Raw genomic sequence first — 15116 nt, 5'->3', positions numbered from 1 at the left:
CCCAGCAAAGGCGCCGGAAATAGGGGGGTAAGAGGTAGGGAAGAGGTCGTAGCCCCACCACCTTACACAGCTGGTGCAATCCCATCACAAGATGCCCTGTAGTGCATCTTTGTGTGATCATTTGGTGATTAAAACTACCCCTACAAAAACTAAAGCAAAATCTGTAAGAATGTCATTGCTATATTGTTTTAGCATCATTGAACAGTGTAATATCTGGAATTGAACCAGTGACATTGTGGTTATGTAACATGTTTCCGAATACTTGCAATAAATATCATAATTTCTCCAGTATTGTATCATTGGGAAATACATTTTCTTTTTTTATGTAGAATATTTTCAGCTCAATGTGGTCATTTTTCAAAGTTTTTTTTTAATGTATGCCCATTCTGACACAATTGTAGCTTCATAATTGTATTTTATGCCACTTACCACATTTCTGTGTTCTGTAAGGCAGTTTAATATCATATGTGTTGTGCAGATACATCATATATGCAGCATATTGTCCATATATTACATATCCCCTGAGAATCCGAACCAGACTTCATACCACATACTTGTATGTTTTGTATGCAAAGTGACTATCACATGCTCAATGTTTTATATGTGAATTGTGCTGCATATGACGTGTTATTGACTAGATTTATAGTGCAGGTGTTTGGTACTAGGCTAACGTAGAAGAGTATAAAGATATTTTCCTTGGGTCCACACAATTGGAGATGTTTGTTTTTTTAATTTAGTCATACACATGATAAAGGCAGGGTTTGTTGACTTTCTCTTGTTCATATTTGGATTAATGTCATGTGTTGCTCTTTACAGCACTTTGAAGTGTTGTGCAACTTCCCCTGATACAACTGTTTACATTTCTGTCCAATAAGGCCCCTTTAATTCAATATGCAAGTCCATAAATACAATTTGCTGCTGTACACTCCTCTGATGTTCTAATACTCAACAAATGCAGCTTCTTTTCCTTTTTAAAGTCATTTGTCATTGTCAACTAACATAAACCATCTCTCTTACACACAGACAAATAAAGAAACATAAGAAAACAAACCCTTACTATAGCCATCTTGGAGCAGGTGCAAGAGTGGGATGTGGATTCAGCCGGTTGTGTACCATTGCTTCTCAGGTGTTTGGCTGGCATAAGCTGGACTGTGGGTAAAAGACAGATGCACAAAAGTGGCATTTTTGTGAGTGACAGGAAAAACAAATTCACTGTAGTTTGGCAGCAGCACACCGACAGCAGTCAGGTGTGTCTCTGAACGGGAAGGGGTTCAAAATATGACTCAAGGACACTTCAGGAGCAGCAGGGATTATCTGAAACTGATGGACACACAGCGGGGCTCTCGCTACTCCAGCAGCCACACTCTCTTCCACTATCCAGCCCATACTCTGTTAAGTGGATGTGGATAGATGGTACCCAGCTGTTTTTCTGTCTTTCCAAAACTGTTTATCTGTCTATCTATCTGAATTTTCTCTCTCTTGCTATCTTAAACGTACGGACAAAGACACACATGCACAGGTCTTCCCGTCCCAATGGGAGCTTTCTACAGCCACCTCCTGACCTGCTGCAGAGACTGGGTGTCTCCAAGCAGCTGTTCCAGCTCCAGACTCAGCTGACTCCTCCAGGAGGAAAAAATTATGTTGGTGATCTGCTCACTGATCTGTTGCCTGCTGTCGGACCAGCAGAGCTTGGTAGTGGGAAAGCTGACAACTGCACCCGCGTAAATCTCAGAGGGAGCGAGCAGGGGCTCTGTCGTCACATAACCAGTATTTGCATTTTTTCCAAGTTTAGGCCACCTGCAATTTAACGCTTTGCTCCAATTATCTGACATTTCGCTCCTCTGATATTTCCTTTTCCAGGCGCAGGTCTAGCTCGACACCTATTTCAACATTTTTACCTGCAGAAAATATCACCACTTTCCTGACACAAGGCTTCACTGTATATGTTGTTGGAAAAAAAGTAGCTTGTGCCTGCCAGATGAAGCTATTTCCTTGAATGATTTGCAGAGCCCAGAGCTGGACAGGGGCCCTCTAACATGCCAAGCATTATATATTTACTGTTTTGGTGCCCTGAGCAAGCTGTTGTCAGGGGGACACAATTTCGAGCAGCAACTCCTGGTTGCAACACTGCCGTCAATAAATCCAAATAATTCAGGTAAGGCTTGCTTCCCCAGAGACTAAAATAGCCACTACCCTGTATCTCTGTAAGATTACAACAGAACCACAGACAGAAAGAGACACAGTGATGCGCTCAGCTATCATAAATCTCCTCCAGTGGTTCTCACTCTTTTTTGGCTCCTCACCCCTTAAAATGAAGCCCTCTCTAGCTGCTACCCCTTGCCACAGGTTGCATACATATACAGTACAAGTTGTGCTTTGTCCATTTCAATATTTTTTCACATGAATAAAGTAAAATGATCCAGCGATCTAGAAACAAAGAGAGTCAGAAAAAACTTTCGTGCTTAAAATATATATTTTTTCCTGCTATCCTATCCTGTTTATCTTTTCACAACCCCTGAAAGGAGTCTTGCCCCCCCCCCTATTGGGAAACACTAATTTATTCTAATTCATGGTATGACTAAGAGAGAGAGGGGGAGTTTTGGATCATCTAATTGCACATCAGTAGTTGTATTTTTCAAGCCTCTTTTTAAGTAATAGCAGAAGTAGTAGCCTTATTATTATTATTATGTGGCTGACAGTAAAAAAAAATAAAAGCAGTGACCTGGTTTTAGTTGGGAAAACAAGCTGGCTGGTTGGAGAGCCTCATGCACTGACCAAAGACTCCGGCTGTCAGCTGCAGAATGTCAACAGTAACAGTGGGCTATGAATTAATACTAAAACATTACAAATGTGCCTATTGGTGGAAGTCTATGTAAATCAGTGTTTTAGGAAAAGAGCTAAAAATAGCCCAAACGTTGCCAAAGGCTTGTTTTTCTTAAAAACATAATAAAAGAAGGGTCTTGCATGGAGGCTCTCCACAGTTGGTTCCAGTGACGTGCAGTCAGGGGAGGCAGGTGAGGCTGTGCCTCCCCTGTCATCATGAGAGGAAAAAGAAACGAAATAATAAAATAACAAGTATTAATATTTGCCCTCTGGACTATGATTTTGGTGTGGCTCTTAATGTATTTTGACCGTTTTTATAGTAAAAATGGCAGAAAATTCTGTATTTCCTATTTAAATAAACGGAGTCTCTTCGGAGACGAGAGGTGAGGCACGGACAGCCGTGCCTCCCTCCAGATTGCGCAATCACTCACAAACTGGATTGATCGTGTGCCCTCTGCGCGTGCTTGTTCCCATTTCTGTTTATGTTTCCAATATGATGGTTGAGGACACTTTTATGTAATAAAAGCATACGTCTTCTTTTCCATGGTGTTCAGTAATGTTTTTTACGTATGTGTGTAATATTTACATCTTAATAAGACATAAATCCACAGGGAAAATGCTTGGCTTGAGGCAGGCAGTACCTCTGCCTCAAGTTAGGCGGCGATAGTGAGCAGCCTGATAGCCAGCAGGTCACGGTGAACTCTGACCTGTGTGCAAAAAGTAAACACAGAAGTGTGCTGTGCGACGCTGTAGAGCTTAGGACAAGCTGTCATTTCTCCCCCTGAAAATGGAGGATTTGATTTCTAAACTAAGACATTTTTCAAAGCTGGACTTTCAGTCAAAGCGAGAAGTCGTGTACAAGTAAAGGTAAGATATACTGCAATATACAGAGGCTCTGGTGTTTTAAAATGGTTTTCAGCATCCTATTCGCTCCTATTCTCTCATCCTATCCTATTGACATCCTACTGTATGTTTGTAAATCTGACTTGTGAGTCAGTGCCTCCCCAGCCCCAACCCTCACTGCACGTCACTGGTTGGTTCAGTATCAAAGCCTAAACCTGTTCTGAAACGGGCAGCCAGCCGGTCATGTGGGGGAGACGGCAAGGTCGTCTGGGTTATGGAGTGAATCCAGTGGAGATGCAGCAGTTTGTGGCGCTCTGCTGTTTGTTTGTTGTCGGGCGGGTCCATCTGGCGGGCAACAGAAGGACTGCTCATGTGGAGACTGTTAAATGCACGTTTTCTTGTTGGAGCTCTCACCTTCATCCGTCATGCGCCATTCACCGAGCCCTCTCATCACGGCACTTTCCAGTTTGTGCTCGGCCCGGATGAGAGAACATGTCAAATGTCTACAAATGTCTCCTAACTATACTCTAAACCTCAAGCAAGGTAGTGGAGGGAAAACTTTTTTATATGTAATGTTAAGGCTGAATAAGGTCAGCTAACTCACCTCTAAATAGTCAGGAATGTATCACCAGTCGGACAACGTACGCTGGTATTAGCCCTGTGCGGACGGATCCGGTCCACCGCAGTTTCCGGTCTTTTCGTGTCGCTTTTAATGGGTAAATCCACCGAAGTGCGAGGGGAATTAATTCACACGCTTATAATAATCTACAAGTTAAGTTTCATAATTGTACATGAACATTTATATGTCAAATTAGTAAAATAAAGTCACGTTGATGACAGAAAGCAGGAAGAACGTTTGGGCGACGCTGCAGGTGGTGTTTTACATTAAAAATGGAAATTAATTAGACTTTACGGTTTATTTTTGAGCTGTTAAAGCCATTTTATTGTGAAGGACTGTAGTATTGTTATGGATATTGTGGCAGCATCAATGCTAATTTGGACAACCAGCAGCTCCCAGTTATTACGGCGAGGGCCGAGAGGAGCACACGGTTACCTCACCGGTGTTAGCTTCCTTTTGACCTCTCTCGTAAACGCAAAGCTAAATTGGGCCGTTAAAACAATATGTGGTTAGAAAGATAAAAAGTTAGACTTTAGTTTAACACCATTAAATCAACTCTAGACATTATACAATCATTTACATTTGGAGGTTAAACAGGAAGTTTGATAGAATTTAGCCGAAAACTGTCTTGTGACACAGTTAAGCTAGTTAGCGCCAGTTCTGTGAGTGTGTGCTTCGGGCATTTCTATTGGTCGGTTTATCTTAGAGAGGAATAAACCGACCAATAGAAAAGCCCGTTAGAGGGCGGACTAGTTAAACTAGCTAACGTTAATTAACTGCCGATTTAAACTGGGTTATTTCGACCGTTAGGCGAAAAGGGCAGCATAAAGTAATTAACTTATCTACTAATATTATAACCACAAGTAAATAATATTTAATTTAATCTTTCTTAACTTTACCCACCTTGTTTATCTATCACTATCTACCTCAGGACCGTGTAGCCTATGACCGACACTGCCCACCCGCGGTGCTCATCAGTCCTCACCGGAGTGTGTGGAACTCAAACCCCCGGCCGGTCACCGAAGAATAGCGGTCGTTAAATATTCATCCTCCTCCCGGTGGTGGCACACTTTTCCCTCTCTACTCACCGACCCCTGCTGCTCTGAGCCCCGCCAGAGGAGCAGCAGAGGCGAGCAACTGTGAGAGTGGTTAAAAAAGGAAAATGTAAATAGGAATTGTTTAAATGTTTTGTTGCTTTTTTATTTTATTTTTCCACCTATAAGTGGAGTTAAAATGATGGCGAAACGTGACTACGGAGCTCCAGTGTGGGTGTGCCGGAGGAAAGGTAGGTTTTGAGGGTACACTCAGTCCTCCATCCCCCTTTGGTCCACACATAAACTGTTCAGTCTGTCACTTTGCCTGCTCACTTTAATACTCTAGCTTCCTTCAAGATAAATGTTTATCCCGGAGTTAGACTAACTAATATATCTCATTTCCACTCATTATGAGACTACATTAAATCATACCAGACCTTAAAATCCTTAGCTAATTGCTTTCTGTTGTGCGAGCTTTACACCTGCTGCAGGCCTGTAAACCTACCTGATCCGACCAACTCCAACCTATTAGGAGTGCTGCAGGTGTTGTGCTGGTCCACTAGATAGCAGCAGATTGCTGTGTGTGTGTGTGTGTGTGTGTGTGTGTGTGTGTGTGTGTGTGTGTGTGTGTGTGTGTGTGTGTGTGTGTGTGTGTGTGTGTGTGTGTGTGTGTGTGTGTGTGTGTGTGTGTGTGTGTGTGTGTGTGTGTGTGTGTGTGTGTGTGTGTGTGTGTGTGTGTGTGTGTGTGTGTGTGTATAAAGTGACAAAGATGGTCTACTGTCTGCTCCCCCTCAGGACCTGAATGCTTTTGATGAGCCTCATCAAGTCCACTTCTATCATAAGTCTGCTTTTCTCTCCCGGGCTTGAATCCCAGTCCCTCTGTGTTGTCTCTCCTCTACAAATTCTATCAAAAGATGGAGGACCACCTGCCAGCAGCGATTGCTTTAGGAAGAGGGCGACTGGCTGCTACTCAGAGCTTTTCACATTTGATAGCGTCTTTTCATTCTGCTTCAAAGGCAGATGTACGGTTAGAGACAAACCGAGGGAAATCCAGGGAAAAAATACACTTTTATGACGCTCTCAGTCTTTTTAATGCACCCACTCAAAGACATAACTGCATAAACACACTGTTCGCACATGCACGCTGACCCACTACATGTGCTTTTTGATGGTTCGTAATGATCAGATAGACTTACACACCAAGACCAAAAGATCAGGATCTGGCAACCCAACACCTATACTCTGTAACAGGACAGATCTGGCAATCCGACCCCTTCCCTCTGGAAGCGGAATAATTTGGTTGATGGCACTAATAATCACAGCCCTGTTACCGATCCTTCACTGGCTCTGTGTGTGTGTGTGTATGTCTGAGTGTGTGTGTTTGAGAGAGTCATTCCTCTGTTATTGATACCCCGAGCGAAGACGTCATATATATACAATACAAGTGGGTGTTTCTCTTGCCTCTGCTCCTTCTCCTTCTGTTACATATTTGAAAGTACTGTAGGTTGGTGGCTGCCTGAATTACTCATATTGATGATGTAAAATATAATATTTCTTATATTGATGCGTCTCGTTATCTTCGCTCACATGCATACAACTTACAGAAGATGTTAAAAAGGAGGAGGAGTAGGTCAGAAGGTGTAAAGGTGTGTATACTTCTCTCATGCATTAAAGTTACATGCAACACATTAATGATACAGACATATGAGTTTTTTCATCACTGGATATGTGTAGATTTGATGACATCTTACTGCCATTCAGTCTTATCTTCTGCATCCCATGTCTTTCTCTTTCTTTCTCTTTCTCTCGCTGTACCTTTTGTATTATTTATGCTCCGCCCCCTCAGCCACCCAGCGCTCTCGAGTTTCACCTGTAGAGCCAGTTGACAAATTAAGACTCCTTCTACAACCCGCCACAAGGAACTCTTCAATTGCACTCAAACACATACACATGCAAACGCACACAGGTACACACAAACAGGCATCCCATCTGCCCTTCTCTCTTTCCCCCACACACACACACACACACTCTTACTCGTGCACACACACTAGCTGTCACACACTCTGAGGAGGGCAGTGTGAACAGAGTGCTGTGTTGAGTGAGGGGCTGTGTTGTAGTGAGCAACAGAGGACGGAGTAGGTCAAAGGCAGAACAGAGTGTGACCTAAAGACTTTGTCCTGGAGTTTTTTTGTTGTTTACCGCTAAAGAAGAGATCTACTGCAAGAACACAACACATTTGAAGACTGCAGAGATTCTGGCAACTACCACACTCGCTCTTCTGTAGTGCTTGTCATTGAATTTGGAGGTGATTATAATGGGAAGCTGTCTTGGTGGATGAGTGTGCTGACACTACCACAAGAGTTTGTCTACAACTCTAGAAGACTGGACCACAGAGAGGGTAGAGCTTGAGCTGCATGTTTTGTTTGTGTGTGTTTTTTTTTGTATCCAGTTCTGCAGAACACAAATGCTGCAGGGATCATACTGTGTGGGAAATTAGTAAAAACCAACACAGGGAAAAATCGCTTTTGTAAGAGTTTGCAGTGAGGTTCAGCTTCATTAGAGTTAAGGCTATGCATTCATAAACAGTTATTCAAACAATTCGATAAATAGAAAGTGTTTAGATTTCCGACCCATTCAACCCTTTGACCTTAAAGCCTTTAACAGAGCTAGACATTAATGGGGAGAGATTGGTAATGTCTTGGTAGGGATTGTATAGCTCCTTAAGAGTCGGACTAGATATTGAGTAGTTTGCAAAAATAGAATTATAAGCAGGGTTTAGTCAGGAGTTTGAGATCCCTGTATAGGCCTTTGAGATTGTTTGGTAGCAAGCTGTGTAGGAGTTTGAGACACCACTGAAGCATATAAAACTGTGTCTGTGGTGCTAAGACATTAGCACTGATGTGAATAATTTTGGTAAATATCTTTTAACAGTTCCTGAATGTTAAGTGATATAAAGATCAGAGTTTGCTTGACTACTTGGTGTGTCAATGCTAGAGTTATTTTTTATAGTATACATGTATCTATGTTGTGGGGGGTTAATAGTGCTGATATTTAACTATGAATGTCTGGACAGGAGCCTTCATGGGGACCAGATTTGGGCAGTGTAGAACTGCTTTGGCCAGGTGGACCTGTCGTCCCACAAAACCTGCATATAGTCCCGGCCCAAAGTCAACCAGGCAAATCTAAACCAAGGAATCTTTTTAAAGGTCAGACTCCTGATCATTTCACATCATATTTTCTTCATTTTAAACTCAAAGTGCAATTTTACCTTCCCTACAGTGTGCATTTATTATTTTTATGTTTGTGTGTTTGAAGGTTAACAGCATTGCATTCTGAAGAGAGGGCATGGTGTGCTCCTAGCCACTCGTGAAAATGCCCAAGAAAGACCCCAAGAAGGACGCAAAGAAAGGTGGAAAACCTGAACCAGAAAAAAAGAAAGAGGAGGAAAAGAAAGGGAAGGATGACAAGAAATCCAGCAAAGATGATAAGAAAGGTGGAAAGGATGATAAGAAAGGGGGGAAGGATGATAAGAAAGGGGGGAAGAAGGGAAAGGAGGGTAAAGATGATGGAAAGAAAGGAAAAGACAAAGGGAAAGGTAAGAAAGTGGAGTCCGAGGAGGAAGAGGAGGAGCTCCTGAGTGACGAGGAAGAGTTGAGTGAAGAAGAGGATGAAGAGGAGGAAGACTCAGAAGAGGATGACAGGAGAGGGAAGGGGCGAGGAGGAGGCAAGGGGGCTAAAGGGAAGAAGGGGAAGTCTAGACATGGGGACTCAGAAGAGGATGATGAGGAGGATGAAGAGGAAGAAGAGGAGGATGAGGACGAGGAGAATTACAACAGATCTAAAAAGAAATCTAAAGATGGCCGCCACCACAAGGGAGGAAAATCTGATGCTGATGCAAAGAAGAAGAAAGGCAAAAAGAAGGAGGAAGATCCGCAGCTTCCCGCAAAGGAAATCCCTAAGAAAGGTCTGAAAAACATGTCCAGGATGTTCATGAAGTTTTCTGGCTTCAAGAGGCGCAGGAACAGCAGGAAGAAGCTGAAAAGTACATCACGTCTATTTCTCGGGTTGGGAAAGAGAAAGAACCGCCTTGCTAAGAAGAAACGCCGCAAGTCCATGCTGAAGAACACCTCTCGATTCATGATGAGGTTTAAGGCCAGCAAAAAGATAAAAAAAGAGAAGGAGGCAAAAGAGAAGGCAAATGATGGGAAGAAGCCAACCTATATGTTACTTCGTCTCGGAGGGAACGAAAAAAAAAAGGGGGGCTTTTTCAAAAACTTATTTGGAAAAAAAAATAGTGATGGGCCTCCTGAGGAATTCAAGAACACGAGTGCGTTGCTGGGTAAGGTTGCGGCAACAACTAACTGGCTGACCAAGCGCTTCCTGTCCACTAAAATGCAAGGAAACGCAGGACATCATGGCTGGGGTGGACATAGAGCTCATAACCGACAAGCCAGCTCCCGAGGTTATATTCAAGGTTACCATAACGATGGTTATGAGCATGGGGAGGAGGCTTATGGATATGATCAGCGACATTCAGCGCGCCAGAAAGGTTATGGAGGATATCATAATGGCTTTAGTCATTATGGAGATGAGGCAACTGCAGCATATGGAAGTGAGGGCCAGTTTGGTTACTATGCCAATGGAGCAGGGGCAGCAGACTATGGAGACATGGGTTACTATGAGGAAGAAGGACTTTATGATCCGAATGCAGCATATTATGAAGGTGGTCTTAATGAGGATGGCATGGGGGACTACTATAACCCTTATCCCTCTACCCAAGGCTACTATAACAACCAGGAAGCTGATTACTATGGTCACCAGCAACAACAGGCAATGGCAATGTATGGGGACGAGAGTCTTGACTACTATGCACTAATGGGTGAAGACCAAGTGTATGGTGGAGAGGTAAATGGATTCCTTGACCCTCGGACTCAGGGTTATTATGATGAAACTGGTCAAGAAGTTTACTATGGTGATGGACAAGGGGGTTACTATGACAACGGACAGTCAGGTTTTTATGAGGACCCTTATGCAGCAACTATGGGAATGCAAGGGGGATTTCCACCAGAACATCAACTTACTTATAATGATCCTGGCCTGGCCTACCAAGACTACAGCTCCCAGCAGGCCATCGGACTCCAACAAGGAGGCCAGCAGGTCTTCGGCTTTGGAGGGCAAGGGATGGATCAGGTACAGGGCCTGTATGGGGAGCAGTATGCAGACCAGTATGATCAATATGGGGATGATACCGGTGGAGTTCAGGGAGGGGAGATGACATTTAGAGTTCCAAGACCTCAAGTGCGCCTATTTGGGAAAGAGCGTCTAGATGTGCCCCTGCAGCCTCCACCTACTTTGCCACCTGATCCAGAATTTGAAAACATGTCAGAAATCCAGTATGAAGACCAGTATCCTCTTGCATCAGGTCAACTTGGTGACATGATGTCAATACAGCAACAAATGGGAATATCACCACAGCAACAAATGATGTCGTATCCTCAAGAACAAATGTTTTCTCAACAACAAACTATGTTGTCCCCTCAAGAACAAATGATGATGCCCCCACAGTTAATGTCACCACAGCAGCAGATGATGTTACAACAAGAACAGATTATGTCTGCCCAAATGATGCCATCACAGATTATGTCACCACAGCAGCAGATGATGTTACAAGAACAGAGTATGGCTGGCCAAATGATGCCATCACAGATGATGTCACCACAGCAACAAAGTATGTCACCGCAACAACAGATGATGCCTCAGCAAATTATGTCACCACAGCAGCAGATGATGTCACAACAAATGATGTTACCACAAGAGCAGATGATGTTGCCGCAGCAACAGATGATGTCTCCACAAATGATTTCACCTCAGGTATTTCTAGCTTTGTTGTGTCATTGATGTTGTATAACCATATTCGTTAACACTATGGTTAACTTTGTCAACTTTCAACCTGATCCTACAGCCCATATATTCTAGACAGCACACATCAACTGCCCCTCCAAGTAACCAGCTTGAGTTAAACAGCCTGTAATTCCTGATTCCCACCCTAGACAGAGAGCCAAAGCGTATCTAACAACTAAGTAAATGTCCTCCCACATTGTTAACCTTCAGGTAGTAAAATCTAAAAATATAGCACTAGACAATGAGTGATAGATATACTGGAGTAAATACCAAACATATTTCTGTGATATAATTAAGACCCTGTTTAGACAGAGACAATCTTGACAGAAAACGCAAAAGTGGCATTACGTTTTCACTTTTTATTCTATATTTAGACAAGCATCTTTTGGGGGGAATCTGCATGTATACGGGGACGCAAAAGTGTGTGAAATTCGATATAGAATGCACGCCAGGTAGCTACAGAAGGTGGACCTATGAAGCACTGCCACACAACAACACCACCAAGAGCTCGCACATACGTAGTAACTCCCTTCTACTACTCTCCCTAGTAGCGCGAAAAAGCCTACAGTCGAAAACCTAAACATGGCGAAGAAGTGAAGTAAGACAAACTATTTTGTCTGGACAGACGAGGAGGTCGAGCTATTGCTGCAAATTACAATAGATTACAAGGCCACAAAGGCACAAGAGGGAGTGGACTGATGGAAATAGTCCGACATGTTTGTTGTTGTTTGCCTGTTGTGCACGTGGATGTTATGTAAATGTTTACCCGACCAGACGAGAGCCAGCGTGAGCAGATCAGAGCACATTTATGCCTTTTTAACCCCTATAGATTTCCACAGGAATACATACTTGGCACTCAATCAGTGCTACTCTTGCAGATTAGTAATGTTGAAATAACAAACATCTCTATTAGCTTGATTAGACCTTTATCATCAGCAGCTAATGTAAGACTTGCTCTTTTTCCAAACGACATATCTACAACAAGTGACACATGGCTTGGCAACAAAATGGTTGAGGAAACACAGTGTTAGACAAATTCCTGTTGGCACTGGGTATTTCTTTTGATTTATTTTTTGACACCGCACATATTTTTGACATCCAGCTCACTGCAGCGGCCAACTGCTACCCAGGTGCAGATGATTGCTTGTGAGCCTCAGCTGTTAGTATAGTAAAATATTATCAAAACAGACGCTGTGCTTCTTGTGCTCATCTGGGTTTTGTACTGTAGCTGCAAGACACAATGTTGGTGTGAAGTGAGAAGCTTGGAAGGGTGGTCACTTAATGCAGTTTTTACAAATAACACTGTTTTTTGCCGAAACTAACAATGCCATTTCTCTGCTAAAGTGCCTTTTTATGTGTTCTTCCGCACTTTACAGTAACAACAATGAATTGCATTCTTGATATGTGGTCCACAAACCCATTTATTTGTAGAGCAGATGTAGAAGTGGACAGTAGTATTTTAATTGTAGCACCATAAATTTTCACCAAATTTTCTCAGTTTATCCTACACATATTTTTTGTTGTGTTTTTCCAGCAGCAGATGCTGACAGACCCAATGATGATGCCACAGCAACAGGGTTATGGCTCAGTGATCCCTACTCCAACTGCAATGATTATTAAGCAAGCTAATATGTCTCCCCTTTCTGCGCGGCGCCTACAACCGTCTCCGACTCCATCTCGCCGCTCTGTCATCATGCCCTCCCCACAGATGCAGCACCATCCCTCTGCCATGGCTTCCCCAGTACCTCTTCCTATGCTTCCACAGAGACGCAGCCCTTCCCCGCAACCATCCATGAGGGGTGGGTTTATTAATGCTCAAAGACCCCCCTCTGTAATGTCAAGACAAATCTCACTTCCTCCCTCCCCCATGGCCTCCCCCCGTGCCCGTCATAGAATGCAACCTCAGAGATCACCATCTCCCATGGCTCGGGGACCATCACCCCCTCATTCTCCCCGTGCCTCCATGATCCGGCGAAGTCCTCCACACTCACCCAGAGCGTCAATGAGACAGCGTTCGCCACCTTCCTCACCCCGTGTTTCCATTAGGAGGCGAAGTCCCCCAGCCTCACCCACTTTAGCCCGCAGCCCGTTTGCAGGGAGGAAGCTACATGGTCCACTCTCCCCTCCCCTCTCCCCTGGTCGTGCATCTCCCCCTCACTCTCCACAGCTCAGTAGAAGACCATCTCCCTCTCCCCCACTATCTCGTCGCAGTTTGTCCCCGACAGGGCCCCGGCCTGCTCTATCATCTCCAACCCTTTCTCGTCGCTCAACTCGGCTGCTCAGGGACCCCACACCAATAGCACGGCCTAGAATGGGGGGAAATGTTCCCTTAGGTACTGTCAGGCCATCGCCTATGGGTCTACGAGGGCGTCCGGTGCCCCCACCCACCCAGAATGTGCGTCCATTCCGTCCATCTTTACGAAGCAATAGGTCTTCTGTTCTCACAGTGGACTCCTCCCTCCTTTCCTCCCCTTTTCACTCCCCTCACATGGTCCACCGTGCTCCCCTGGGGAGGAGAGAATCTGGACGATTTCCTTCTCGCCCTGTGGCTCGAGGACGTCCCCTCATGTCCCAGCAGTCTATAAGAAGGATGCCTCCTGCCTCTCCGCAGCCCTCCCTTAAACACATGCCACATCCTGCATCCCAACGCTTTGGCCCAGAACCAGCCCAGATGGTAGACATGGGTGAGATGTTCATAGAGTATGGAGAATCTTATGCCCCCTCATCCCCTATGCTTTCTGGAGCGATGCAAAATCAGGTAATTCGGGATGCGTCCTATGTTTCCTCACTGCAGAGACCAATGTCCCCTTATGAGCAGCCTATGGCCCCTTCATCTCCCATGCTGTCTCGGGCTCTGCAGAATCAAGCTTTACAGGATGCATCTTATGTCTCTCCTTTACAAAGGCCAATGTCCCCTTATGAGCAGCCTATGGCCCCTTCTTCTCCCATGCTGTCTCGGGCTCTGCAGAATCAAGCTTTACAGGATGCATCTTATGTCTCTCCTTTACAAAGGCCAATGTCCCCTTATGAACAGCCTATGGCCCCTTCTTCTCCCATGCTGTCTCGGGCTCTGCAGAATCAAGCTATACAGGGTGCATCTTATGCCTCTCCCTTACAAAGGCCAATGTCCCCTTATGAACAGCCTATACCCCGCTCTTCCCCAATGTTGTCTGGAGCTCTGCAAAACCAGGCACTGAGAGAAGCCTCATATGTATCCCCTCTTCAAAGGCCTCAGTCCCCATATGGCCCATCTTTACCTTCATCTCCAATGCTCTCTGGAGCCATGAGACATGGTCAGGCACTAAGAGGTGTGGCTTCATATCAGACTCCACCGCTCCGTTCACCATATGGACCAACTGTTGTTACCCCGTATGATTATATTTCTGAGCCTGGGCCATCACCACTGCTTCATGATGCCCTTCAGAACCGGTCTAATATGCAGAATGTCTCATCTTTAAGATCCCCTATGATGCAACGCCATAACCCTTATGCACCAGCTGGGCCTCAGCTCCATAAAGCTCTTCAACAGAACCCAAACCTCCGCCAAGCATCTTATCAGACGCCTGTGCAACTCAGACGGTCCCCATATGGACCCCCACGTCCCTCTTCACCTATGTTAGGAAGTGCCCTACAAAACCCACAGTTGATGCAGGCATCGTACAGGCTGCCTGATGGAACCTTGGTGTCACCATATGCAAGCTCACCGTCTTCTCCGTTGCTTGGCCATGCCTTGCAAAACCCACAAGTTCGGGGAGCCTCTTACACCTTGCCTGATGGATCAGTTATCAGGGTGGGTAAAAAAGCAATTTGTTAAAATAACTATACAACCACGTGTGATTCTGTCTACACACGGAACAACAACAATTGTTTAATTATCGTTGTACTATCCTGTATTA

The 15116-nt window shown here is 44.5% G+C and overlaps 1 protein-coding gene across 1 annotated transcript in view; it reads left to right on the top strand.

The window, feature by feature from the left end:
- Window positions 1–8691: 8691 nt before the first annotated feature.
- myo15ab (myosin XVAb) overlaps window positions 8692–15116 on the top strand; it is a gene marked incomplete at its 5' end in the record, with an annotated part of 60524 nt that continues 54099 nt past the window's right edge. The window contains 2 exons of the mRNA XM_083936684.1: window positions 8692–11190; window positions 12755–15010. Of these exons, the coding sequence (XP_083792810.1) occupies window positions 8692–11190; window positions 12755–15010 (4755 nt within the window). The remainder of the gene's footprint in view (window positions 11191–12754; window positions 15011–15116) is intronic.

The sequence above is a fragment of the Echiichthys vipera genome, assembly GCF_963691815.1.
Source record: "Echiichthys vipera genome assembly, chromosome: 2".
Taxonomy (NCBI): Eukaryota; Metazoa; Chordata; class Actinopteri; order Perciformes; family Trachinidae; genus Echiichthys; species Echiichthys vipera.
Note: the sequence above shows the minus strand (reverse complement) of the source record. Positions and strands in the feature narration are given on the sequence as shown.